The sequence below is a fragment of the Myotis myotis genome, unplaced genomic scaffold (genome assembly GCF_014108235.1).
Source record: "Myotis myotis isolate mMyoMyo1 unplaced genomic scaffold, mMyoMyo1.p scaffold_m19_p_19, whole genome shotgun sequence".
In the NCBI taxonomy this organism is placed as follows: domain Eukaryota; kingdom Metazoa; phylum Chordata; class Mammalia; order Chiroptera; family Vespertilionidae; genus Myotis; species Myotis myotis.
In genome coordinates, this window is record NW_023416323.1 from 30,832,427 (window position 1) to 30,857,358 (window position 24,932).

A 24,932-nucleotide genomic window follows, 5' to 3' on the forward strand; every position below is an offset into this window, starting at 1 on the left:
GCCTGCCAGCCTCAGCTTGTCTGCCCTGTGTGGGTCCTGGGCTTGCCTGGGCCCTGTGGGCTCCATTTCTGTTCCTTACCTAGCAGGCAGGTAGGCCCCTGCAGCACACATCCTCCTGTTCTACCTGCATTCATACCTTTACCTTTACTTCTCCCTCCTGGAATGACCTCCTTCATTCTCTCCCCTGTATAAAACCTGGGTACACATTAGAGGTCTCACTTCTCTCATCATTTCTATTCAGCATTGTATTGGAGTTCCTGGTCAGTGCAGTAAGTCAGGAAAAAGAAATAAAAGGCATGCAGAGTGGAAAGGAAGAAATAAAACTGCCTTTATTCTCAGACAGTGTATTAAAATATTCTGAAGAATCTTCATAAAAGCTACCAGTACTAATTGGTGAGTTCAAAAGTTTGCAGGACATCAGGTGAATATATCAAATATTAAATATGTGTATGTGTTTAATAGTGTTATTGAGATAAAATTTACATATTATAAAGTGCATCCATTTAAAGTGTACCATTCAATGGTTTTTAGCATGTTTTCAGAGTTGTACAAATGATCATAATCTAATTTTAGAACATGTTTATTATTCCAGAAAGAAACCTTGACCCCATTTCCCCAGCCCCCAGAATATTTTGTTATAATAGCAAGAAACAATTGGAAACTAAATTGAAGTATTTAGAGATAAATTTATCAAAACATTGTTGAGAGCCCTACCCGGTTTGGCTCGGTGGATAGAGCATCGGCCTGTGGACTGAAGGGTCCCAGGTTCGATTCCGGTCAAGAGCACATGCTGGGGCTCAATCCCCACTGGGGGGTGTGCAGGAGGCAGCCAATCAATGATCCTCTCTCATCATTTTTTAAAAAAATATATTTTATTGATTTTTTACAGAGAGGAAGGGAGAGAGAGAGAGAGTCAGAAACATCGATGAGAGAGAAACATCGATTAGCTGCCTCCTGCACATCTCCTACTGGGGATGTGCCCGCAACCCAGGTACATGCCCTTGACCGGAATCGAACCTGGGACCTTTCAGTCCGCAGGCCGACGCTCCATCCACTGAGCCAAACCGGTTTTGGCTCTCTCTCATCATTGATGTTTCTATCTCTCTCTCCCTCTTCCTTCCTCTCTGAAATCAATAAAAATATATTTTAAAAAAAGACATTGTTGAGAGCCCTGGCCGGTTTGGCTCAGTGGATAGAGCATCGTCCTTCAGACTGAAGGGTCCCAGGTTTAATTCCGGTCAAGGGCATGTACCTTGGTTGCAGGCACTTCCTCAGTAGGAGATGTGCAGGAGGCAGCTGATCGGTGTTTCTCTCTCATCGATGTTTCTAACTCTATCCCTCTCCCTTCTTCTCTGTAAAAAATCAATAAAATATATATTTTTAAAAAAACATTGTTGAGAGAAATTAAAGAAGACCTAAGTAAGTAGAGAGATGTGCCATATTCTTGGGTTGGAATAATCAATATTATTAAACTATCTATTCTCCAGATTGACCTATAGATTCAACACAGTTCCAGTCAAAATCCCAGTAGAAATTTGAGACATTGTTCAGAAAATGAAAAGATAGGCCATAGACTGGGAAAAAATATTTACAAAACACACAAAAGAATTTATATCCAAGATATATTTAGAATTCTTACAGCAATAAGGTACACAACCCAATTTTAAAAAAAGGTTAGCCCGCCTGGTGTGGCTCAGTGGTTGAGCATCGATCCAGGAACCAACACTAGTTTGATTCCCAGTCGTGCATGCCCAGGTTGTGGACTTGATCCCCAGTAAGGGGTGTGCCAGGAGATAACCGATGGATGATGTTTTTCTCTCATTGATATTTCTATCTTTCTTCCTCTCTAAAAAATCAATGAAGACATATGATTTATTTATTTATTTTTAATATATTTTTATTGATTTCAGAGAGGAAGGGAGAGGGGGAGAGAGATAGAAAGAGAGAGAATTACCGGTTGGCTGCCTCCTGCAGGACTCCTACTGGGAATCGAGCCTGCAACCTGGGCATGTGCCCTTGACTGAAATTGAACCCGGGACCCTTCTGTCAGCAGGCCAACACTCTATCCACTAAACCAAACCAGCAAGGGGAAAACATAATTTTTAAAAAGTTAAATATTTAAACAGACAGTTCAATAATTTTCTAATAAACCAAAGGTAAATAAGTATATCAAAAAATGCCTAACATCCTTGGTCATTGGGAAAATGCAAATTAAAGCCAAAATGGTATTAAAAACCTATTAAATTGGCTAAAAGAAAAAGAAGAAAACAAAGACAACTGACAATATCAAGTGCTGATGAAATTGTGGAACTCATTTACATTGCTTGTGGGAAAGCAAGCCAGTATAGCCACTTTGGAAAACAGTTCGGCAGTTTGTTATCAAGTTAAACATGTACTTATCTTATAACCCAGCAGTAGCCACTTCTGGGTATTTACCCAAGAGAAATAAAAACATATGTCTGTATGTAAAAATATGTATTGGTTTTATTCATAATAGCCAAAATTGGAAATGACTCAGATGTCATCAACTAGTGAATGGATAGACAAACTGTGGTATATCCATATAGTGGCGTACTACTCAGCAGTAAAGAGAAACAGAATACTGGTACAACTAACAATGTAGATGACTCTCAAATGCATTATACTAAATGGGAAAAAAACTAGTCACAAGGTACTCCATATTCCGTGATTTCATTTCTATTACATCTGGAAAGGCAAGACTATAGGAACAAATCAGTGACTGCTGGTAGGTGGAGGGGGATTGACTGCAAAGAGGTAGGAGGAAACTTTTTGGAGTGATGGAAATGTCTTGATAGTGGTCGTGGTAACGTGTCAACATTGTTAAAATCTGTTAAAACTTACTTGAACTGTCAGTTAAAATGGGAGAATCTCATTATATGTAAATTATATTTCAATTAAAAAATACTTTTTTCATCACTTCTCAGCCTTTTGGCTAAGGTCAAGTATAAAAAAATTTTTTTTTAACCCACCATGATACACCACAGAGCTCATTTCAAGCGCCCTCTCCTTGAGAATTTCCCTGACCCATCTTCTTGTTGCACGGACTTCTAGTAAGTCCCTTCCAGGTCACTCATGTGGTTCCTGCTAACCACAGCTTGGGCTGCTTCTTCAGTAGGGCTGCCTCAGCTCCTCAGGGGTAGTGAGCTGCTGGACTCACTGCTCATTTGGCACAGCCAGACCCTGTCCACAGCCGCTCTGTGAGAGGCCAAGAATGCTGACTGAGGCGGTGGTGGCAGGCTGGGGAGAGAAGTTTGGACCTGGGTGAGCTGCTGTGGCTGTCTTGCTTCTCTCAAGTACCTCTACTCAGCTGTGACTGCTCTCTTCTCCCACAGGTTGGGATAAACATTCCTACGGTTACCATGGAGATGATGGGCATTCTTTCTGCTCCTCGGGGACTGGTCAGCCCTATGGTCCCACATTCACCACAGGAGACGTGATTGGCTGCTGTGTCAACCTCATCAACAGCACCTGCTTCTACACCAAGAATGGCCACAGCCTTGGTGGGTACATAGGGGACTTGGGAAGGTTTGCTCTGTGGAACCACTTTGGTTGGTGAGAGGCCCAAGGGCAAGCTTTAAAGCCAAAGCAGTGTTATAGATCCTCTGCTGAGCTCTGGGGAACTGCAGCCATTTCCAGGCACTGGAGCCTGCAAGGTGAAGGGAGGGTAGCATGGGCATTCTCTTTGTTAATCCATCCATTTAGGATCATCTATCAAGCCCAGGTTCAGGGCTGAGAGAGCAGCATTGTCGTGGTCATGCTCCTGGCCTGTGTGATATTTGTTGGAGCAGGGTTTGGGGTTGGTGAGAAGTTTGAGGGTCCCAAATACATACTTGATTGGTAATGGTTTGCATGCCCCTGGCCTGGGCCCAGACTTTGGACTGCCCTTCTGGCACTCAGGGCGATGTTTGCTGTGGGGCAATATTGAGGGCTGTTCTGGGTCAGGAAGTAAACAGACAGGCTGGAGTCAGATGGGGCCAGGTCTCTTTCAACCTGTTTATGGTTAATAGCAACCTGGACAGACTTAAATTTAAAAAGGTCCTTTTGGCCCTAGCTGGTTTGGCTCAGTGGATAGAGTGTCGGCCTGCGAACTGAAGGTTCCCAGGTTCGATTCCGGTCAAGGGCATATGACCTGGTTGCGGGCTCAATTCCCCCAGTAGGGGGCATGCAGGAGGCAGCCGATCAATGATTCTCTCATTATTGATGTTTCTATCTCTCTCTCCCTGTCCCTTCCTCTCTGAAATCAATAAAAATATATTTAATAAATAAATAAATATAAAGGTCCCTTTGGTGAAACTGAGAAGGATGGACTGATGAGCGTAAGGGCCAACAGAAGAGGCAGGTAGCCTGAGGCAAGGCAATGGTGATGAGTGCAGGAAGTGGGAACAGGGGTGGCCTGGCAGGTCTTAGTGACAGATGGGGTGCCTTAGCAAGAAGGGCAGATGGGAAAGTGGCTGGATTCGTGGTGATATCAACTGGGATTAGGAACCCAGGAGGAGCAGCAATCCGTGGAGGGTGATGGGGCCCCGGAGGGTCCCTTGGAAGAGCAATCTTGTACACGTGTGAAATTTAGGGTTAGAACTTGAGAGAGAGGGAGGCTGGCTATCCTGATGACTTGCCCGAGGACTGACTGGTATTTGGCCCTGAGTGAGAGGAGCCCTTGGCCAGAGTAGAACTGCGGTGGTGCCTGACGTCTGGGCCTTCCTGCCTGGGTTTGCAGAGATCTCTGATTTGGCAGAACCATACCAGCCACAGGCCTTGCCAGGAAAAAAGTTGGGTGTTTTACTTGGAACTCAACTCCTAGGAGAACCACTTCCCTTGGCTTAAGGGGCAGTTAAAAGGGGGTTGCCACTCCCCACAGCCCTTCTGTGGCTTTTCCAGGAGCTGAGCCCAGGCAGAATCAAGGGACCTGTTGGAAATGGGGTTTGCTGGTGGCTGGGCTGAGTGATCAGGAGCCAGCATTCCTCAACAAGGCAGTCAGATGCCACAGTCCAGAGTGGGCATCGAGAGCATTGCACCGGCGCTGCCTAGGTGACTCAGGTGCACACCAGAGAACCTCCTCTGAAATTCATGGCCACCTTGCTACAGTTGCTGATATCCTGCTAGCAGCTGGAGGAGAAGGCCAAGGTCTCAAGATGGCTCCTCACTCCCCACTTTGTTCTCTGACTTCAGCTATTTTCTGGCTCTTGGTTTTTCTGCTGTCACAGTCCCAGGGGTCATTGCTGTGGATTCTCAGTCTTGGGTAAAGAGCACCCTCTGTAGCCAGGCCCAATCCCTTCTGCTCTGGATTCCTGCCTTCTTTACATTCTTCCAGCTTGTCCACACCTTGGTCCACCTGGCTGTAGGAACCACATTTTGAGGTATACCCTGCTGTCTCCTGTGTATCTGCACCTCCCTCTGGGCCCTAAATGAGTACCAGGGTCCACGAGCTCTTTGTCTGTCAGGTCCCCGGGCCCATAAGGAGTTTAGGGCTACCTTAATGTCAGCCCAAACCCTCACACTGTTTTTAAAAAGTCATCTTCCTAGTGCATGCTTTGTATAGACCCCATGCAAGACCTCACATAATCTTGTTGTTAGGGATATATTGTCTATTTTTTCAGCCTGTCAAGATCTTCTATGGTCATTTTGTTCTATCTCAAAAATTCTTTTTAGCATTGCATTAACCTAAAATTTGATAAATTTGTTTATGTGTATTTTTATTAAGATATTAAAAAAATTGGAAGATAACAAGGGTAAGACTTGAGCCCTTTAGCCTATAGCTTGTTTGGGGTAGACACCAACCATTCAAGAATCACCTTATGTTATTTTGAAACTCATATTTTTCTATCTTGTCCACAAGAATAGTACTGAGACCTTACTAAAGATGATATCACCTGTCCCCTGCATTTTCTAGATCATGAAATTTAATAGAAAGGCAATGAACTTGGAGTGATAGACTACTTGGTGACTCTTCTAATGACCTTGTTTCCTTTTCACAAGCCAGCTTATCAATAAATGTGCTTCAGAATCTCACGCAGGATCAATGAACCAATCACTGCTCTCTAACCTCAGAACCTTTTCCCCTTTAGAGAAGAATGATGTTTCCTGGCCTCCCCCTTTATTTCATTTATTTTATTGTCCTCTATCACAGCACTCTCCCTTTATGGCATTGATCAGTTGTCTGTGTAATTATTAGTTGCATGCCATCTCTCTTGCAGAACTTTTAGGGCCAGGCTTGCAGCTGGTTTCTTAGTGCCTGTCACAAGGCCGAGCTCATGGGTGGTCTCAGCAGATACTTGACAGATGGGTGAATGAGCAGCAGGCGAACGGAGACAGGAGACTGATGGCTCATCCACAAGTAGTTTGGTGTACTAGTACTTGCAGCGTCATTTTTATCCAGCTCTGTGCTCTCCCATCGGTTTTGTTGTTGTTTTTTTAATTAAAATATACTTGTAATGATTTCAGAGAGGAAGGGGAAGGGAGAGAGAGAGATAGAAACATCAGTGATGAGAAAGAATCACCTATTGGCTGTTTCCTGCATGCTCCCCACTACCCCGCACTGGGGATCCACACCGGCTGGGCTTTCACAGGTTCTTTATACCCTCAGTCTCATTGAACCCTGACCTATGTCGGTTTGTCTCAAGGCACTTCTCATCAAAAAATTAGAGTGTCTTGTTTGTATCCTGGACCTTTTCTTGGACCTTCTTCCTGTGGGCCAGCCCAGATGTTTTCATCACAGTGGCCTTGCAGAGGCTCCCGGAGATCTTTTCCAGTGTAATAGGGGGTGGAGTTGCCTCTGTCCTCATCCTCCTGGAAGCACTTCAAGGTCTTGTCCTTCCTGAGTGCCATAGACAGAGCTGGGTAAGCCTGGGTAGGCCATTCTTTGCCCAGAAGTGTGGCAGTTGCCTCACCTGGTGGCACAACTGCAGTCAAATTGTACACAGACCTCATAGTTCATGAAGCAGCTTTTCTTCGGATAGACAGGTTTGTTTGTTTTTCTCTTGTTAATCCTCACCCTAGGATATTTTCCCATTGATTTTTAGAGAGAGTGGAAGAAAGAGGGAAAAACAGAGAAATATTGATGTGAGAGAAATACATCGATTGGTTGCCTCCTGCACGCACTCCGACCAGGAGAAGAGCCTGAAAACGAGATACATATCTGGGACCCTTCAGTCCGCCCACTTAGGCTTTATCCACTGAGCCAAACTGGCTAGGGCCAGATGAGCAGCTTTCACAAAGTATCTCAGTTTCTCTCTTGAGGTGTCAGAATTAGTGTTACCCTCTTTTTTTCAGTTTGCCAAAGGTCACACTACAGATAACTGATGGAGCCTGAACTTCCCCTTCTTCCAGTGTTCTGTGGGCCTCCTCCAGGAGCAGGGGGTACAGCAACAGCAGCCTGGCCATACTGAGATCCATGCAGGCAGCTCCCATGCAGACCTGGGAGGTGGATGTTGAGGTCTCCTGGGTTCAGAGGAGTTCCTAGATTTCATTCTGCCAGCTTTGTGACTGCTCACTCTGCCTGTGGGGCTCAGAAGTGGCCTCACGTAGGCAGATCATGGAGTTTATGAGCTTCATTCACTGCAGAGCAAAGTAGCCCCACAAAGAATGTAAACAATCTCTCTGCACCTTGATTTTTTCATCTGTAAACTAGTGTCAGAGAGAATGTACACTTTCCAAGGTTGTTCTGAGGAGTAAATGGTTTAGATAGAGAGAAAAGGAAAGGAAAAGAAAGAAACATCGATGTGAGAGCGAAGCATCAGTTGGCTGCCTTCAGCATGCCCCCTACTGGGGATCAAGCCTACAACCCAGGCATGTGCCCTGACCCGGAATAGAACCAGCAACCTTTCGGTCCACAGGATGATGCCCAACCAACTGAGCTACACCGGCCAGGCCTAAATGGCTTATTGTTAAACACTGAGCCCAGTGCCCAGCACAGAGGAAGCATGTGATATGCATTGGCTAGCCTGCAGTATTCTGGCTCCAGGAGACCTATGGTTAGAACCTGTCGGGGCTTCAGTTTCTTTTCTGGGTGCTGTTGGGAAAGCAGACTAGGACTTCTAAGGAGTCAGTGGTTTGAAAACCTTTCAGGGCAAGAGCTCAGGAGTTTCTAAAAGGTAGTAAGAATTTATCTAAAATTAAAAAAAAATGGGAAGGTTATGAGTCCTCAGGACAGTCTCCTTTGGCTCTGTCGCTTTTCAGTCTGTAGAACATGAGTGCTCTGGTGGATATTCTGAGGCCTCTCCTGCTCAGGCCTGCTCATATATTTGGGGTCCTGTTCTCCTCCACCCTCACTTCTGGTTCAGGCTGAGGTCCCTGGAAACACAACCTCTTCTCTTGACAGGAGGGTTCAGAGGGTACACAGGCCAGTGTTAAGCTGGGCTTTGTCGCCTTGGGAAGCTCTGGGGACTCTGGATGGGTGTGGGCTGGAAATGGGCAGCCACCACCCTCACTGTCTCCAGTGCTGTCAGCTTAGAGATGATTTTGGAGTGTCAGACTAGCACTGAGTTCAGCCCTACCATTTCTGCTAATTTTATGACTATTGGTTTAGCCTCTGAGGTTTTCTTTCCTCATTTGTAAAATAAGGATAAGAAAGTCTGCTTCCCAGGGTTGGTATGAGGATCTGATGAGTTAATGAATGGAAAAAGGGCCTGGCATATACAGTAGGTTTCCATCAATATGTGTTGGATCAAGAGAAGGATCAGGCCTGGAAAGGCCTCAGGGGTAGATAATTTGGGTTTTAGTCTTTTCTAGTGGGCTTTTCCTGAGAGAATGGAAGCACTGTAGACAAATATTTTTTAATGTTTTTATTGATTTTGGAAAGAGGAAGGAGGGGAGGGAGGGAGAGGAGAGAGAGAGAGAGAGAGAAACATTGATCAGTTGCCTCCATCCAGTACACACCCTGACTGGAAACTACAACCTGGATATGTGCCCTGATCTGGAATCGAACTGGTGACCTTTTGGTGCATGGGACGACTGGCCAAGGCCAAATATTTAAGTATCGATTTGACGTCACTTCTGTCTGGGCCATCCAGCAAAGGGAAGGCCAGGGTCTAAAACTCTCAGGCCCTAGCATGTGCTTGGCCTCCATCATAGGGTAGATGTGGTGACCAGCCCCCTCCCCAGCTATTGTGATGGACCGCCTGAGAGCTCATGACTGTTTCTTTCCCTCCACAGGTATAGCCTTCACAGATCTCCCGGTGAGTATTACCATTGGTTCGCCCCTCTTTGGGCGTTTGGGGGCTTAATTATGGTGGTACCAGAAAGTGAAGGGTGTGAAGTCTCCCCTTTCCCCACCCAGGGATATGGACTGTGTTGTCTACTTGAGGGTACCAGTAGGGGGTACCTGCTTGCCTTTCTCCAGTAGCGAGGGCTGGTCTTCCTCCATGACTCTTACCAGGTGCAGTGATTTGTGGCATTTCCAAAGACAGCTGGGGATTGGTGGGAGATGAGGGCGGCCCCATGGCTCAGATGGTCTGAGCCAGTTCTGTGACTTACAGCCAATGGATTGGGGTGCAGAGTGTAGAGAATTATTCCTGAACTGTTAGGTCCCTGTGAATTCCCATCAGAGATCCCTGAGGAAAGCCAGTGCCCTAGGGAACTTGAACCTGCTACCTTGCATCAGCCAGGGAGGTGAGCTTTGTGGGGTTTTCTCTTCTTGGAAAAGGGTGAGGTTTCCTGCTGGCTCAGTTCAGGGCTCATCCTCACCTCCTGCAACCCTTTATTAATTGTCATCATGGGCCTCATCCTGTGCAGACTTCCACCCAGATGCTGGGAGCCTGGCTCCCTGCTCTGTTTGACCTGGCCGTGTTCTGGAAGGCGGAAGGGTTTGTTGACTCCGGTGGCTGCTTTGGGATCCTGGGGCCTTGTGATCTGCGAAGCCCAGACGGCAGCACCAGGATCCTGTTAGAACCTCTTGTCTATGGATCAGAATCCTTTCCTGCTGCCTGAAGGCCTCAGAAAGGGGCCGTGGTCCTAGGCAAAGTGAATAGACAGGAGGAGAATCCTGACTAGGGAAGAGTCTAGTTGTGGAGACGTGACATGAAACAGCCAGACATGAATGTGGTCAGTAGTAGTGGGGCACCACAGGGGGCACTGGGTGAGGGAATGGCCAGGCTGAAGCTGGTCATGGAAGGGGATAGATAGAAAGCAGGGAGCCCCACACCCATGGAGGGACATGCCCAAACCTCAGTGGCCTGAAGATCCTCTTTATGAGTCTGACAGGAAGGGCAGTGGCTTCTCTTTGCACTTTGCCAGCGTTAGGGGGTTTAAACCACCTAACTCCTTTCGCCATGCTCTCCTCTTCCTCCCCTCCTTTCCTGCCTCCCCCTGTCTCTTCCTGCCCCCTCATATACCCGTTTTTTGTGGCAAAGGGATCCTTGGTCCTGGCTCTTTCTGAGAAGAGCTGTAACCCATGCCTGCAGCAGATCTTCACAGGCACACACATCTTCAGGGTCATGGAGCCCACCTGCCTTGCTGTGCCCTGGCTGAGTCCCGAAGAGGGGCCTTGGGCGTTGGGCTTTGGGGAACACCATAGCCTCTGATGTAGGGAAGGAGACTCCATGTGGGGCCTGGCTTGCTTTGCTTTTGCTTTATCCCTCAAGTTTTGGGGACTAGTGTCTGGTAGGGAGGTGGGCAGAATGTGGCTCCGCGCTGCCACCTCCAGCCTTGCTGCAGTTCTCTCACAGCCAGAGCAGCAGCCTGTGGGAGCCAAGCCGAGTGTTCTTGCTCTGCCCCGGAGGCGAGGCAAGGCCTGCCGCCCCACTGTCCTCACGGCCTGACTGACATTTCATTCTCCTCCTCAGGCCAACCTCTACCCCACCGTAGGCCTGCAGACACCTGGGGAGATTGTGGACGCCAACTTTGGGCAGCAGCCCTTCCTGTTTGACATTGAGGACTACATGCGGGAGTGGCGTGCCAAGGTCCAGGGCACTGTCCACTGCTTCCCCATCAGTGCCCGGCTTGGCGAGTGGCAGGCGGTGCTACAGAAGTGAGTGCCCTGCTCCTGCCCTTACCCACCCCTGCCCCATCCCAGGGGCCTCACTGTCCTGTAGGCCCCTGTACTGCTCTTATGAACTCCAGTGGGTAGTTTCCTTCCTGAAAGCTCTCCCAGATGACTCTGCCTGCTGCTGTTCTGCTTCCCTCTTATCTGATGGGTGGCTCTCATTCAGTTCTCCAGATCTCCTGTTAATTAAACCTTTTTCCCCCTGCCCCCCAACTGGATCTCATGGCTCCATATGTAATATCACCAGCAGGGCTGTTTTGCCTCCCCGGGTGATTCTGCAGAGGATGTCCTAGGATGCCATCTGGTTTCTTCCTCTGTAGATTTATTTTCACCTTAGGGAGTATCTATCATGCCATAATTCTGGCCTGAGGTCACTTTTCAGGGTCAGCATCCAGCTAAGTCCCAGGCATCCATATCAGTGGTGGCAGGAAGACAGTCTAGCCAGCTCTTGGCTGATTAATCCCCAGGCTGTCCTGGAGGCCAGTCTTGCTGAGAATCCCAAGGGAGGTCAGGTTTGGGTCTCTCTTCCACTTACCAGTTGCAGGCCTGAGTGAGGCAATGACCAGTACCCACTCTGCCAGGAGGAGGGTTGGCTTGTTAGCTTGGCTCCCAAGGATAGGCCATGAAGGGCTAGGCTTCCACTAGCCGTGGTCCCTTGGCTTGGGTTCTTTGTGTAGTTTTCCTTTCTTGAGGGATTGAAATTGAGCCAAGCCCTAGGGAGAGCTGAGGGAGGGCGAGGTGGCCAGACCCTTCTCAGGAAGAGCAGCACTGCTACGTTTTGTTCCCAGCCCCCAGAGCTAACGGGAAGCTCATCCTCGGAGGGCCAGCTCAGTGCCTGTCCCTGCAGCACACTTGCTGGGATGGGCAAAGGGAGAGGTGGAGCTGTCCCAGCTGTGTGGGGGCGGGACTGATACTCTCAGCTTACAGGGCCTGGGCTCAGCACGTGGGTGTACTTGTTTACATGTGTGTATCTGTGTGCCTGTGTGTGTTCATAGGTAGTATTTGCCAACACCTGCATATAACTTGTGCTCGTTTTATGGACATTGTTAATGGCTATATTATCTAGGAGACAAATTTTGATTCAAGCTCCTTGACTGGCTTCCCTTGGTAGGAGGTTCAGGTTAATTTCTGTGTTTTGCTTGTGTAGATAACCCTTTTGTACATTGAGTTTTTCTTAATTAAGATGATTTTTTTTGCCTGGTTGGTGTTGCTCGGTGGTTGAGCGTCAACTCTTGAACCAGGAGGTCATGGTTCGATTCCCAGTCAGGGCACATGCCCAGGTTGTGGCTCCATCCCCAGTAGGGGACATGCAGGAGGCAGTGGATCAATGTTTCTCTCTCCTTGCTGTTTTCTATCTCTTCCTCTCCCTTCCTGTCTCTCTCTCAAGTCAATAAAATCATTTTAGAAAAAAGGTTATTTTCTTGGTGCCCTTTCAAGTAGTGGAATTATTGAATCAAAGTGACTGGACATTTTAGTGTCGTCCCAAACATGTGTCATCAAAAAATTTTGCCGGTGTGCTTATAATAAAATATAAGAATTATTACTGCCCAGCTGGCGTGGCTCAGTGGTTGAACGTCTTCGTATGAACCAGGAGGTCATGGTTCAATTCCCAGTTGGGGCAAATGCTTGGGTTGCGGGCTTGATCCTCAGTGTGGGGCGTGCAAGAGGCAGCCAATCAATGATTATCTCTCATCATTGATTTTTCTATCTTTCTCTCCCTCTCTGAAATCAAAAAAATATTTTTTTAAAAAGAATTATTACTTAGAATATAGCATTAAGATACATAATTTCATAATAAGAGGCTGTATTTATTGACTTCTTACTTTGTGCTGGGCACTTTATGTATATCATCTCATTTACCCCCCTGAAACACAAGGGGCACACAAACTTCTGTGCCTTCCTCATGACAGCCCTTCAGGCATGTGCCTGGCAACTGGAATAGTGCCATTTGTCACATGCACAAGCCAAGGATTCACCTCCTCTACACATCACATGTGAGGACTCTTCCTTCTTCTCTACATGTGTGTACACGCACACGTGGGATTAAACGGCTGCTGGGCCTTGGGCTTCTCAGGACTATTTTCCAAAGATTGGCCATGTTGCGGGTTATCTTGGCTTCCCAGGGCCCTGAATTGTGACCTACGAGGAGTAACTTATTCGTGGGTTAGCTCCTCTTGACCCTTTAGAGCCAGCACCCCTGAGGGCCAGGTTTGCCTGGTGAGCTAGAGTGTTCCTGCCAGGCACGTAGGGCAGCCCAAGAGGAGCTCCTGTGTCGGTAGGAGGTATGCACGTGGCGTGCATTCTCCCTGGCTGGGCAGCTGCCAGCCCGCTTGGCAGGCTGCCTTTCCAGGAAGCCCTCAGAGACTGTTGACCATCTCTGGACTTGCCGCATTTCACAGCAGGCAGCTGCTGCTCTAAGATGGTGTGTGTGCTTTTGTTACCGTGCTTGCCCACGTGTGGGCAGCATATCACAGAGAAACTGCAGCCACTCCTCCAAGCGTGAGGACAGACGTGACCCGCCCCAGCCCAGCCTGACTGCATAAGCCCTGGGGGAAGTTTTCATTTTTGTTTTAACCCCTTTGTTCTCATTCTGTGGAAGTTGCACCTCTAAGATGTGTTTAGGGAAGACCTTACAGGGAAATTGTCTCATCAGGTGGTCAGTGAGAAATGCAGTTCTTTTTGTTCTTTTTTTTAACATTTTAAAATTACAGTTACGTTCAGTATTATTTTGTATAATTTCCGGTGTCCAGCATAGTGGTTAGACAGTCGCATCCTTTACAATGTGGTGCCCCTGACATTTCAAGTACCCACCTGATACCATACACAGTTATTACAATATTATCGACTCTGTTCCCTATGGTGTACTTTAACCTCCTGGTGATTATTTGGTAACTACGAGAAATGCAATTCTTGAGTGTCACCTGAGCATTTCCTTTCTTCTAGCATGGTCTCATCTTACCTGGTGCATCATGGGTATTGTGCCACAGCCACAGCTTTTGCCCGAATGACTGAAACCCCGATTCAGGAAGAGCAAGCGTCCATAAAGAACAGACAAAGTAAGGTTGATTCTCCTCTCCCCTTTCCCTCCCTCCCTCACCTGTCCCTAACTCCGCTGTCTGGCTCATGCCAGCCTGAGTAACCTGCCAGGATTCCATTCAGTTCTGGTCCTCACCACCAGGAAACCAGCCCAGAGCCCCAACCCAGCCCCAGGCCTTGCTTCTGTCCCTCCTTCAAGCAGCGCTGCCCAGATGGACAGTCTGGCAGTATGGGAATGTCACAGTGCCACCTCCCTAATGCACACTCTGCTGGCCTGGCTGGCTGGACCTCACTCCCCCCGTGCTTCCTTCCCCCTGAATCCTGGCTTCTACTCAGCATCTTGTTCATGGTCTTCTGACAAGAGTATGTTTGCATCATGGACCAATGTCCTTCCTTTCACACCATTTACTCACCGTTAGTAGTTCTGCCTTCTCCTGGCCATAGAGAGGACTGAAGGAATCAGTGTGAAATCTGATGCTCAGTGGCTGTTGTGTTAGCACCCGTCTCTGTTCCCCACTTCTGGTCCTGCCCTTTGCAGACAACCAAAGGCAGGAGCCAGAGGAAGCTTTCCTGGTGTTCATGCTGGCCTGTGTGCTATGGGGCTCGTTTATGGAAAGAGGGTATTATACAAAGAGGAACAGGGCCCAGGAAAGAGATAGGAAGAGAAGAGAAGAGTGAGGGAGAATGGGTATATGTGGACATGTGTGTCTGTGTGTGCCTGCTTGCGTCTCTCTGAGCCTGCCATCTCTGTGTATGTGCATGTGTCTGTGTCTCCCAGAGAAGCTACACCCATCCAGACAGACGGAAAGGGATCCCAGACTTGGGATCTATGAATGAGAGTCTCAGACCCAGAAGTCGCTCCAGCAAGACGCACCAGGCCCCAGGGCAAGAGCAAGATGCTGATGCCTGAGAGGTGTCAATGTCAGAGATGCCAGTGTGAGGAGGAGGATCTTCTCTCCCGGCAGGGAGCATGCTGCAGCCCCTGAAGACTGCCAAGACATGGGCTCTGGCCCAGAAACCAGTGCCCTCCATTGCCCCTCCTCTGTGAGGCCTGAAAAGAGAACTCTGTCTGAAGAGGAGCGCCTAGGGTCACCAAACTGCTTGGGTGCCAATCCCCCCATCATGTTCCAACAGCCAGTGCCCCTCCCCCAACCCAGACTCTGGTGACCTGTACTTCATAGGGACAAGCCTCCAAACTCACCCTGTTGTCGCTGGGCTGAGAGTCCCTGCTCTGTTTTCCCCTCTTATTCTTTGAGGACTCTCGACGCTTGGCAAAAACTAGGGTCTATTGTGGGGCTGGATGGCTAGGTTCTTTCTTCAGCCTCTTCTATGAGCATCTCAACTGGCATAGCGCTCTGAGCCAGCCCACCTGACTGCCGCTGGTCTGTGCTCAGGGCTGGCAGTTGCAGGCTGCAGCTGTGAAGACCGTTCGTAGGCCCCTCTCACTGCCATGTTCTTGCTCTCTGCAGAGATCCAGAAGTTGGTACTGGAGGGCCGTGTGGGTGAGGCCATTGAGACCACACAGCGCTTCTACCCAGGGCTGCTAGAGCATAACCCCAACCTGCTCTTCATGCTCAAGTAAGTTTTGGGGCCTACCAGCTCCCCCATAGCCCAGCCCTTCTCAGATGGTGGTGGGAACATGCAACCCGGACCAAGCCCAGAGCAGTGCCGCTCCGCTCCCTCTGCAGGTGCCGACAGTTTGTGGAGATGGTGAATGGGACTGACAGTGAGGTCCGCAGCTTGAGCTCCCGAAGCCCCAAGTCCCAGGACAGCTACCCTGGCTCCCCCAGCCTCAGCCCCCGACACGGCCCCAGTAGTTCCCACATGCACAACACAGGTCAGCCACTCTCCAGAGGGCTCTGGGAAATACTGGTGTGGAGAAGAAAGTCCACTTACAATACCCTTCCCTGGGCTGGGCTTAGGGTTCACTGCTGAACTTGGGAGAAGGGAGATGGGACCCCTATAGTCATTCCCAGGGCCCTGCTTGATGGCAAGTTGCCCCTCCTCTTCTGAATGTTCCCTGGCTTACAGGTGCAGATAGTCCCAGCTGCAGCAATGGCATCGCATCCTCCAAGAGCAAACAGAACCACAGTAAATACCCCGCGCCCAGCTCCTCCTCGTCCTCCTCTGCATCCTCCTCTTCCTCCTCGTCCCCATCCTCCGTCAATTATTCCGAGTCCAACTCAACAGATTCCACCAAGTCCCAGCCCCACAGCAGCACCAGTAACCAAGAGACCAGGTGCCTGTCTTAGCTTCTTCCTCCTGCCTTCTGCTCTGTGCCTCCTGGGCCCACTGCAGCCTGTCTTTTGAGTGCTGCCCCCTGCACTTCCTCCTCCACCTCCATCCCAGTCTGTACCTGGAGTAGTAGCTGCTGACCCGCCAGGCACTGGCTCTGGCTTTTGGCCCTACCATGATTCAACTGCCACTTTACTCTGTCCTCTCTTTATCCAGAGGCACCCGCACTGCCAGGCTGAGAATGTGGTCTCCCAGAGAGACCAGGCCTTAGAACCCCCAATGTATACTGAAGGCACTTATACTGGGCTTGGCTTGTGGTCACCCAGGTTGGGCAGGCAGGGATTTTAGGTTACAGATACAAGTGGCCTTAGGGTTCGGGTCCCGAAGAGATGCCTGTTGGGCCTCACAGGCTCCTGTCATTTGGGGGTGGGGGGCTGATTAGGAGTGTGCCAACTCGGAGGAGAGTCAGCAAGGGGAGGGCCACAGAGGCAGCATTGGGACAAGAGTGAGAATCAGATAACAGACCTCTGGCTGGTATCTCAGGAGGGGCCAAGTGTTGGAGCCTGGGAAGCCAGAGCTGTCCTTTGATGCTCCTAGGAGCCCTCAGTTAACCCACAGCACAGCTATAGGAGGCCCAAACAAGCTGCTGCAACCACATCACCTTGGTCAACTCCCACCTCAACCCTTCTCCACAGCGACAGTGAGATGGAGATGGAGGCGGAGCATTACCCCAATGGTGTGCTGGAGAGCATGTCCACGCGCATCGTCAATGGTGCCTATAAGCATGAGGACCTGCAGACCGATGAGTCCAGCATGGGTGAGGGCCGTGCTCCAGCATGGTGTTCCATGGGCGGCAGCACTCAGTCCAGATGCCCCTTCCCCCTGGGAGGGGGTTGGGAAGGGCAGGCTTTGGCAGCTTGAGAGGCTCTAGCTAGACCTGGTTCACTGCCTCCTTAGCCAGTCATTAATGGATGCTTGTGGTGGGAAGGCCCTGGCCTATTGCCAAGACCAGGGCCCCTGTGTTTGGGGCAAGAGGGAGTTGGTGAGCGTGGGCACTTATGAGCCCCGCTGCACCTGTACAGGGTAGGGAGAGGGAAAGCTTTGGAGCTGACTCCCAGAGCATGTGCTAGGTGGACTAAGCACCTCAGCTACGATGGTCCACCTGCTCCTCCCAGCCCTCACTTGCCTCTGGCAGAAGCTGTACCCCTCACCCCAAGGTCCTTCTTGCCATGTTCTCTTTGGTGTCCTCCCTCAAGTCCTCCCTTTCTCTCCTCACTCCTCCTGATGTGTTCTCTGCTGGACTCTGGGTGCAGATGATGGGCATCCTCGGCGGCAGCTCTGTGGGGGCAACCAGGCTGCCACAGAAAGGATAATCCTGTTTGGCCGCGAGTTGCAGGCACTGAGTGAGCAGCTGGGCAGGGAGTATGGCAAGAATTTGGCCCACACGGAGATGCTGCAGGTACAGAACAAGTCAGGCCCTCATCCAGAGAGGGCCCCATTCGGTAATGGAGGCATGGTGACTCTGGGAGGGTCCTCGGGACAGCAGCACCAGGACAGAGTGGGCTCCAATCAAGTCTGCAACGGGAAATGGGACATCCAGGGTGTATCCCACCCTCTCTAGGCTCTAGGGAGGCCACAACCCTCCCTGACCCAACAATGGGGTGTGTTGTACCCTCACTGAGGGTCACAGAGGTGTGTGTATAGTGTGTGCCACAGTCTTCTCAAGAGTGCCCTGTCCCTTAGGATGCTTTTAGCCTGTTGGCATACTCAGACCCCTGGAGCTGCCCAGTTGGCCAGCAGCTTGACCCCATCCAGAGGGAGCCTGTGTGCGCTGCCCTCAACAGTGCTATTTTAGGTAAGTGGATCTAATAAAAATAGAAACTTGCCCATGAGTACGTGGGTGGCCCCCTCCCTCTTCTCCCTAGTAATTGCTGATGTTTGTCCAAATCAGGGCATTGAGCTCTAGCCAGGAGCTCTCTGGTGGCCCACAGGACTCTTGGGCTGACATGGCTGAACCTAACTCCTTACCTCCCTCTGCCTAACTGAGTAGATTGTGATGGGCCCAGGTTGTGACCGTGGGCCCAGGTCAGCCCATTGCTCTGAAGAAAGCAAAGGTCCTCTGGTTTCTGGCATGGCTGCAGGGTCATGGCCTGGTGGCTGGGACACACACAGACACGTGAACACTCTGTTTCAAGAGATTTTGTTCAAACCCCACCCCCCACCCCCCTACCCCCACATACACCCTTCTGTTCCCAAGGAAATTTTGATCTGGGCCTAAGCCCTGGGCAGGGCAATGACCAGGCCTTGTCTTTCTTCCACAGAGTCTCAAAACCTGCCAAAGCAGCCCCCTCTGATGCTCGCCCTGGGCCAGGCATCTGAATGTCTACGGCTTATGGCCCGAGCGGGCCTGGGATCTTGCTCCTTTGCCAGAGTCGACGACTACTTGCACTAGCTGACCATGCTGGCTGGCCCCACTTGGCCCTCTCTTGGCCCCAGGGCTGGAGCCCAGCCCTCCATAGGCATCTGGCGCAGGGACCTGGAAGCCATGGGCAGAGTCCACTCTTGCCTGGCTTCCTCACCTTCTTTTCCATCCTTTTTCCCACCTTTAGTCTCTCTCCCCCCACACCCACCTCCACATGCAGCGGCCTATGACACAGTATTGGCTGGTTACTCTCTTGTAGCGCCTACTTTGAAATGGGGGTTTTGTTTTGAGAGGGGTTGGAGTTTTTTAAACTTTATTTTTTTCCTCCTGACTGAGCCACCAGTATTTATCTCTGGAGAGTTTGTGCTGAGCTGGTTTCTGCTAATTTAGTGATGGAGCCTATCCAAGTTGGTGATAGCTTATTATTTTCATAAGTAAAAAAATGAGATTATATATATATATATATATAAATATATATATATTAAAAAAGACACAGTATTTATCGTAGTGTTAGTGGTCCAGCACCTCTTGGGTGAGGCTGTCCAGACACCATATGTTTTTATTTGAGTCCAACTCATTAAAAAAGAATCATCTCTGTAACCTCAGCCAAGTGATTTATTTCAGGCTTCCCCTTGTTGAGCTACAGGCCCAGCTGCAGCTTAAGGAAGCGCATTAGGCTTGTGTGGGGGGACGGGGGCACGGACAGTGGCACTTAGTGGGCAGGTCAGGCTAAGCTGGTCTGCAGAATCTAAGAGGTGTGGGTCCCCAGGGCCCTGAGAATCAGACTGAGCAGAGTGCCAGGGGTCCAGAGAAGAGAAGAGTTGACACAGGGCCTCACAACAAAGCAAGGGAGTAGAGGGTTCTTGACCAGCACACTATCATTTTACCCTGCCTTTCACTGCCTTCCTTGCACCTCTTCCCTTTTCAACATCCTTCCTTCACTTGTTAAGGTGGCCAAATAAGTCATTTACTCTAAATTGATTGCTTGGAAACTACCTGCCTTCGACCTGAGAGCTGCTGTGTGTCAGACTACGGGGAAGAAGTCTCCATTCCCAGGACAGAGACCCTGAGTACAGGGCCTGCTTCCTGCCTGGATCTTCACTGGCTCTGCACAGCTCTGATGGAATCCATGCTTTCTCTTGAGAAGCCAGGACCTTGTAGAGGCAGATTCTTGGGCTGCTGGTCGCTGGAGTGGATAGAAGCTTTGACCCTTCAGGCCAGGCTTCACTGCAGCTGTGCCAGGAAGCTCCCTGCAGTTTGGCCCCAGCCACTCAGAAAGACTGTTACGAGTATTTGCTGGCCAGAGGAAGGGACCTCACGGGCTTTACAAATGTCCCATCAGCCCCATCAGATGGATCCTTACAGCTGATAGGGGCAAAAACAATCCTGGTACTGTCATCAGGAAATCGGGAAAGGAAGGGCTACAATGGCTTCCAGGACGTGGGTGGGCCATCTGCTGCGAGGACTGACAGCCCAGAGGAGAAGAAAGGGAGGAGGTCTACCCAGAGGAGCACCAGGAGGGACTGGGATTTCTCCACCTGCTTCAGAGTGGGCGGGAGCACACAAGCAAGCCCTGCAAAGGAACGAGGTCCAAAGTTGAGTTTCCAGTCCCTGCCTCGATCTGGCCTGGGCAAGCTGCTGCTCTCTGTTGGTGGACACAGGAATGGTTGGGATGGCCTGAGATACCCAGTGTCACTCAGGCCTTGCTGAGCCCACAGTTGGAAAACAAGAGAAACGATTGCGTTGGACCAGTTGCTGGTGGTGGGTCAGGACCCTGGCCCTATGCTGTCTTAGAGTTCTGCCTTGGGATGTGATCCTATAGGCTGCTGTTTTTTCTTGGTCCCACCAAGGCAGCTGGCGGCCCACAGACCATGGCCCATCAGGGAGTTGTCCTGTCTGTAAAGGAAACTCATCCTGTGCAGGTCTAGGGATGCCTAACTCCCAAACCCAGAGGTTGGAAATATCAGTCTGTTAAAATGGCCAGAGCCAAGAAGGTTTGGGAATTAAAACCAGAGGCTTTTGCAGCTGGGATGGGGTACAGAGAACATCTGATCCACTAATCCTCTCCTTTTACAGATAAGGAAACAGGTCCAGGAGGTTAAGTGAGTTGGCCAAAGTCACATAGATTTGTTCCAGAGTCGGGACTAATCTCATCCTCTGGGATGGGCAACACTGTTAAGTCCTAAAGCTGAATGGCGGGTGAGGGGTGAGGCTCAGCAGTGTTAGGGAGGCCTCCAGCAGTGTCTGAGCAGCTGGTACTTTCAGGGGTGTGTCAGGGATGGGGATGGGTGCCTGGGCTTGGGCTGTGGAGCATCTGAGAGAGGGCCCAGGAGGGTCCGGGACAGCTGTGTGCTGCTTGGGGTTGGGTGTCCGCCTGGCTTGCACTCAGTACCCATGGCCATCTCCCCATTTTCTGTGCCTTATCTCACTGTTTCAGCTGAGTCCAAGTTGTTTACTCTGTTCCTCTCCAGAGGGGCTCTCTGTCCCAGTTGGACAGCTTACCATTGGGACATAAGCCTTTGCCCCACAAGCCGCGGAGAGGACCAAAACCAAGCTGCTTGAGCCCACTGTCTTGCTGATAGTCCAGGCCTGCCTGCCTGCCAGCCAGAGGAGCCCCTTATGCACACCCCGTCCTACCAGCCTGCTTCCAGGAGCCGAGAGTGGGGGAGGCAGCTGGGAGGAGCCCTGGTGAAGAACCGAACTTGACCCAAAGGGTCAGGAGGAAGACTTAGCCCTGTTGGGTTGTCCAGCCCTGAGAGAACAGCCTTCCTTCCTTGCCTTTTCTCCTCATGCCACCAAATGATTGCTCCTTCCATAGTGGATGAAAACTGGCAGACCACACAAAGAAAGCCAGACCCCTGATCCTCACCCACATGGGTCTGTGGCTAGGCGCGGGCCTTCAAAAAGGGGTCAGTAAGATAGAGAAGTGGGGATTGCCTGGCCACCCAGCGCCTTCCTACCCCATAAGCAAGCACAAAGAAGATGAGGCAGAGAACTGTCTGAGCTGAAAGTTCCTATGGTTGCTCACAACTCAGGTATGCATGCTGCGTGGCGGCTGGGCAGCAGAGCCCTGCTTGACCACCAGTCCTGTGCACCCGGACCTGTGGCCAGATTGTGGATTCTGGCTGCCTGAGGCGCCGCCTTTTTGTATAGGGTTTTCCTCCATTAGTAACTACAGCTGACACAGATGTCCTTCACATTGTGCACACTGGTTCTGCCTTTGTCCTCGCAAGTTGATAGTTGGCATTAGCATGAAACTTGTGGGTGTGGGAGGGTTTAGAGAGAATTCTAACACAAAACATCCTATTAAATTGTACTTGAGAGATGAAAAAACTCCTGTTGTATTTTGACAGAATTATTTTTATTAAAATACACATCCATGAGCAGTCACGAGTGTCTGGTCTCTCTTTGGGTCTTACTGAGGCTGGCACCCCTTGTGTGGCATACCGTGTCCTAGAGAGGGTTTGGCCTTTTCTCAGTCCACCTCTCAAGTGCCTAGGCCCCTGGTGCCTCAAGGACTCTAGACGTTGGATATTTTCAAGACCCCAAAGAGGATAGGTACTTGATTCTCTCCCCCAAAATAGCCTTCATCTGAGACAAAGAAAAAGCAAATTCAACTTCAAAAAATTGGGGCCGCAGGACGTCCTACCCTCAAAATAAGATTTTAATGCATTTCAAATACGTTCACCACAAACACTAGACAGTAAAAAAAAAAAAAAAAGCTCTTCTGATGAGGGGTATTGAGGTTAGCCTCCTGTCAATCTGAGAATGCTTGTGCTCTAAATCCTAGTTCGGTCTGTTAGGTAACTGGAAAATTAACTCTCACATCAGTTTCCTCATCCTTAAAATGTAATTTCTTCTACCCCATGGTGGTAGAAGATTCTAGCATGCATAATGCACGCTTGGCACATAGGGATGCAGTACAGGTAACCGACTACCCTGCCTCCATGAGGATGTTCCTTAGTGTGACTGGCCTGCTCATGCCTCATTCTGCCTTCTCTGTTTCCAAAGTATCAGGGTTTGATGCAAAGGAGAGAGAGAGTAGCTTAGGCTGGTGTCCACCTGGAGGCGGGACTGGAAACATATTGGGGCAAAGAAATCAGCTATGAGGCTACTGCAGTAGGCCAGACACAAGAGGACAGATTTGAGAAATATTTAGGAGATGTTAGCACAACAGGATGAGTGACTGGATGTAAGAGAGATGGGAGAAGCAAGAGACAAGATAAATGTAGTCTTTTGGTTGGAATGAAGGGATGGATAATGGTGCCCCAAGATAGTATAGGGAATAGGTGGTGGCTAACAGTCACTGGAGTGGGGGAGGTTTGCTGGAGAGCAAGTGGATCCACGTCTGAGAGAGATTTCCTGGAACTGGAAAAGGGTTCTGTGTTCCAGTAAATAAGGAAATCGGTCATGGGTGGTCACAGTAAACACCATATAATAAAAGCTCTAAAAATCCTGTGTTAAGATGTGCAGCTTAACAGAGCACTTTCCAAACTTAACAGTACTATAGATGCTTCACGTGGGCATTTTACAGGACTGTTACTCTGCAGAACTCAGGGAAAAGCTAGTGTAGAGAGGAGTGAAATACAAATAAGCACAAATGTCCCGATTCCGTAAGTAAAGCTATAGTGGATTAATTTCCCTCTAGACTAGTGGTTCTCAACCTAGACCAATTTTGCCGCCAAGGGGACATTAGGCAATGTCTGGAGATATTTTTGGTAGTCACAGCTGGGGTTGGGTGTTACTGGTATCTAGTGGGTGGTGGTCAGGGACACGGCTAAGTATCCTACAAGGTACGGACAGCCACCACAACAAGGAATTATCAGGCCCAACATGTCAACAGTGCTGCTGAGAAAGCCTGCTCTAGAGTGAAAGTCTGAACAATGACTAAGACAAACATCAAACATAAGCATGCTTTGATTCTGCCTTCTGTGTACCTGGCTTCAGAATCCAGGGGCAGGAATAAAGGAATAAAATCCCATCAGAAAAGGAGGTTTTGAGGTTACAACTTTTCATCGCTCTGGAACCTTCCATGCTCACACAGCTGGTGACAGCGGTGGGAAGTCCTGTCTCCTGCCAAAGCCGGGATAGCCCTGCTGGTCAGCTGGTCAGCTGGTCTCAGCTCAGTGGAAACAACTGCCTCAGTTCAACTGACACCTCCTGTCATTACAGGCTGCACCGGAAAGAGGTCCAACTGAGCCGGGTTCAGACTCCCCAGGAGAGTCAGACGAGCAGGGGTGGGGGCTTCCCATGCAGAAATAACCCCTAATCCCACATTTCCAGCACAGCCTGTTTGACACAGGTTTACAGGTTTCACTGTCCTAGCGGGTTTGATGAATCAAGAGGAGTCTTATTACAAAATGGTATTTATTTGGTGTGGGGGCAAGGGGGCGGGGCACGCATATGCTCCAGTAGAGAGATCAGGGGGACTGAGGTCGCAGTCCCAAGAATACTAATATCTAAAGAGTAACCAAAGAATATCGAGGAAGCCGTGAAGTTCGAGGGAACTGCCGTTCTGCAAAGATGGGTCGTATCCAATAGCAGACCTTCCTTCATTCCTGAACAACCCAAAACCACCAGTTTCCAGAACCTTCTAGCTCGTGATGCGGGCGGCGAACTAGAAAGAATCCCAGGCTGGGAAATATATCCCTCAGCCCCTTCACCGCCGGAAATGAATAACCAAGGCCTCCAGCCAAGCTATTTAACCTGCCCGCCCCCGCCCCCCCCCACGCCCCCGCCAACACCGAGCGAGCATGCGCAGCACCGCGTCTCGGCTCCTCCCCGCGGGGTTCCACCCCCGTCGGGGAGCATGCGCAGATCTCCCTCTGACCCACCCCCCTCCCTTTCCAGAGCCCCCGGTTCGTTAGAAACCAGGCGGTGCGTTCCCGGTAGCAGCGCGCTAGACTCCGGGCCGGTGAGTCCCTGCCAGCCTCCCTCCCGGGGAGCTGGTGTCGGCGGAGACCGTCCGGACCCAAGGTCTCCGGTGCGGAGCGGGCCGGGCCATGCCAGCGTGCCAGGTGAGAGGCGGCCCGCGGGTGAGGATGGAGGAGGGCATGGCGCGGCTGCCAGCGGGCGTCGGCCGGCCTGTTCCGCCGCCCGGCGTCCGAGGTCGGGGCTGGAGCGGGGGCCGTTCTAGCTGCGAGCACTGGCGCGGGGTTTGGGGGTTGCGCGGAGTTTGGGGATGGCCCGGAGTTGGCCCTCCCCACCTCAGAAATTGGACCTGGTCGTAAAATTGTGAAA

General features: G+C 50.2%; 2 protein-coding genes across 10 annotated transcripts in view; both read left to right on the forward strand.

Annotated features, from left to right (window-relative positions):
* The window catches only part of RANBP10 (RAN binding protein 10), an 85,128-nt gene that overhangs the window by 33,560 nt on the left and 26,636 nt on the right, over positions 1-24,932 (forward strand). For 5 of the 9 annotated variants that reach the window (XM_036346231.1, XM_036346232.1, XM_036346237.1 and 2 more), the window contains 11 exons: positions 3,354-3,521; positions 9,172-9,194; positions 10,800-10,984; positions 13,943-14,055; positions 15,505-15,613; positions 15,724-15,872; positions 16,067-16,274; positions 16,966-17,087; positions 17,584-17,729; positions 18,014-18,125; positions 18,592-22,080. In XM_036346231.1, coding sequence (XP_036202124.1) covers positions 3,354-3,521; positions 9,172-9,194; positions 10,800-10,984; positions 13,943-14,055; positions 15,505-15,613; positions 15,724-15,872; positions 16,067-16,274; positions 16,966-17,087; positions 17,584-17,729; positions 18,014-18,125; positions 18,592-18,722 — 1,466 coding nt within the window. In that variant the 3' untranslated portion in view covers positions 18,723-22,080. Of the gene's footprint in view, positions 1-273; positions 422-3,353; positions 3,522-9,171; positions 9,195-9,922; positions 10,060-10,799; positions 10,985-13,942; positions 14,056-15,504; positions 15,614-15,723; positions 15,873-16,066; positions 16,275-16,965; positions 17,088-17,583; positions 17,730-18,013; positions 18,126-18,591; positions 22,081-24,932 lie in introns of those variants that run through there. The other 4 variants (XM_036346239.1, XM_036346240.1, XM_036346238.1 and 1 more) reach the window with 4 other exon arrangements.
* GFOD2 (glucose-fructose oxidoreductase domain containing 2) overlaps positions 24,530-24,932 on the forward strand; it is a 41,986-nt gene continuing 41,583 nt past the window's right edge. The window contains exon 1 of the mRNA XM_036346242.1: positions 24,530-24,709. The gene's annotated coding sequence lies outside the window, so the exon portion shown is untranslated. The remainder of the gene's footprint in view (positions 24,710-24,932) is intronic.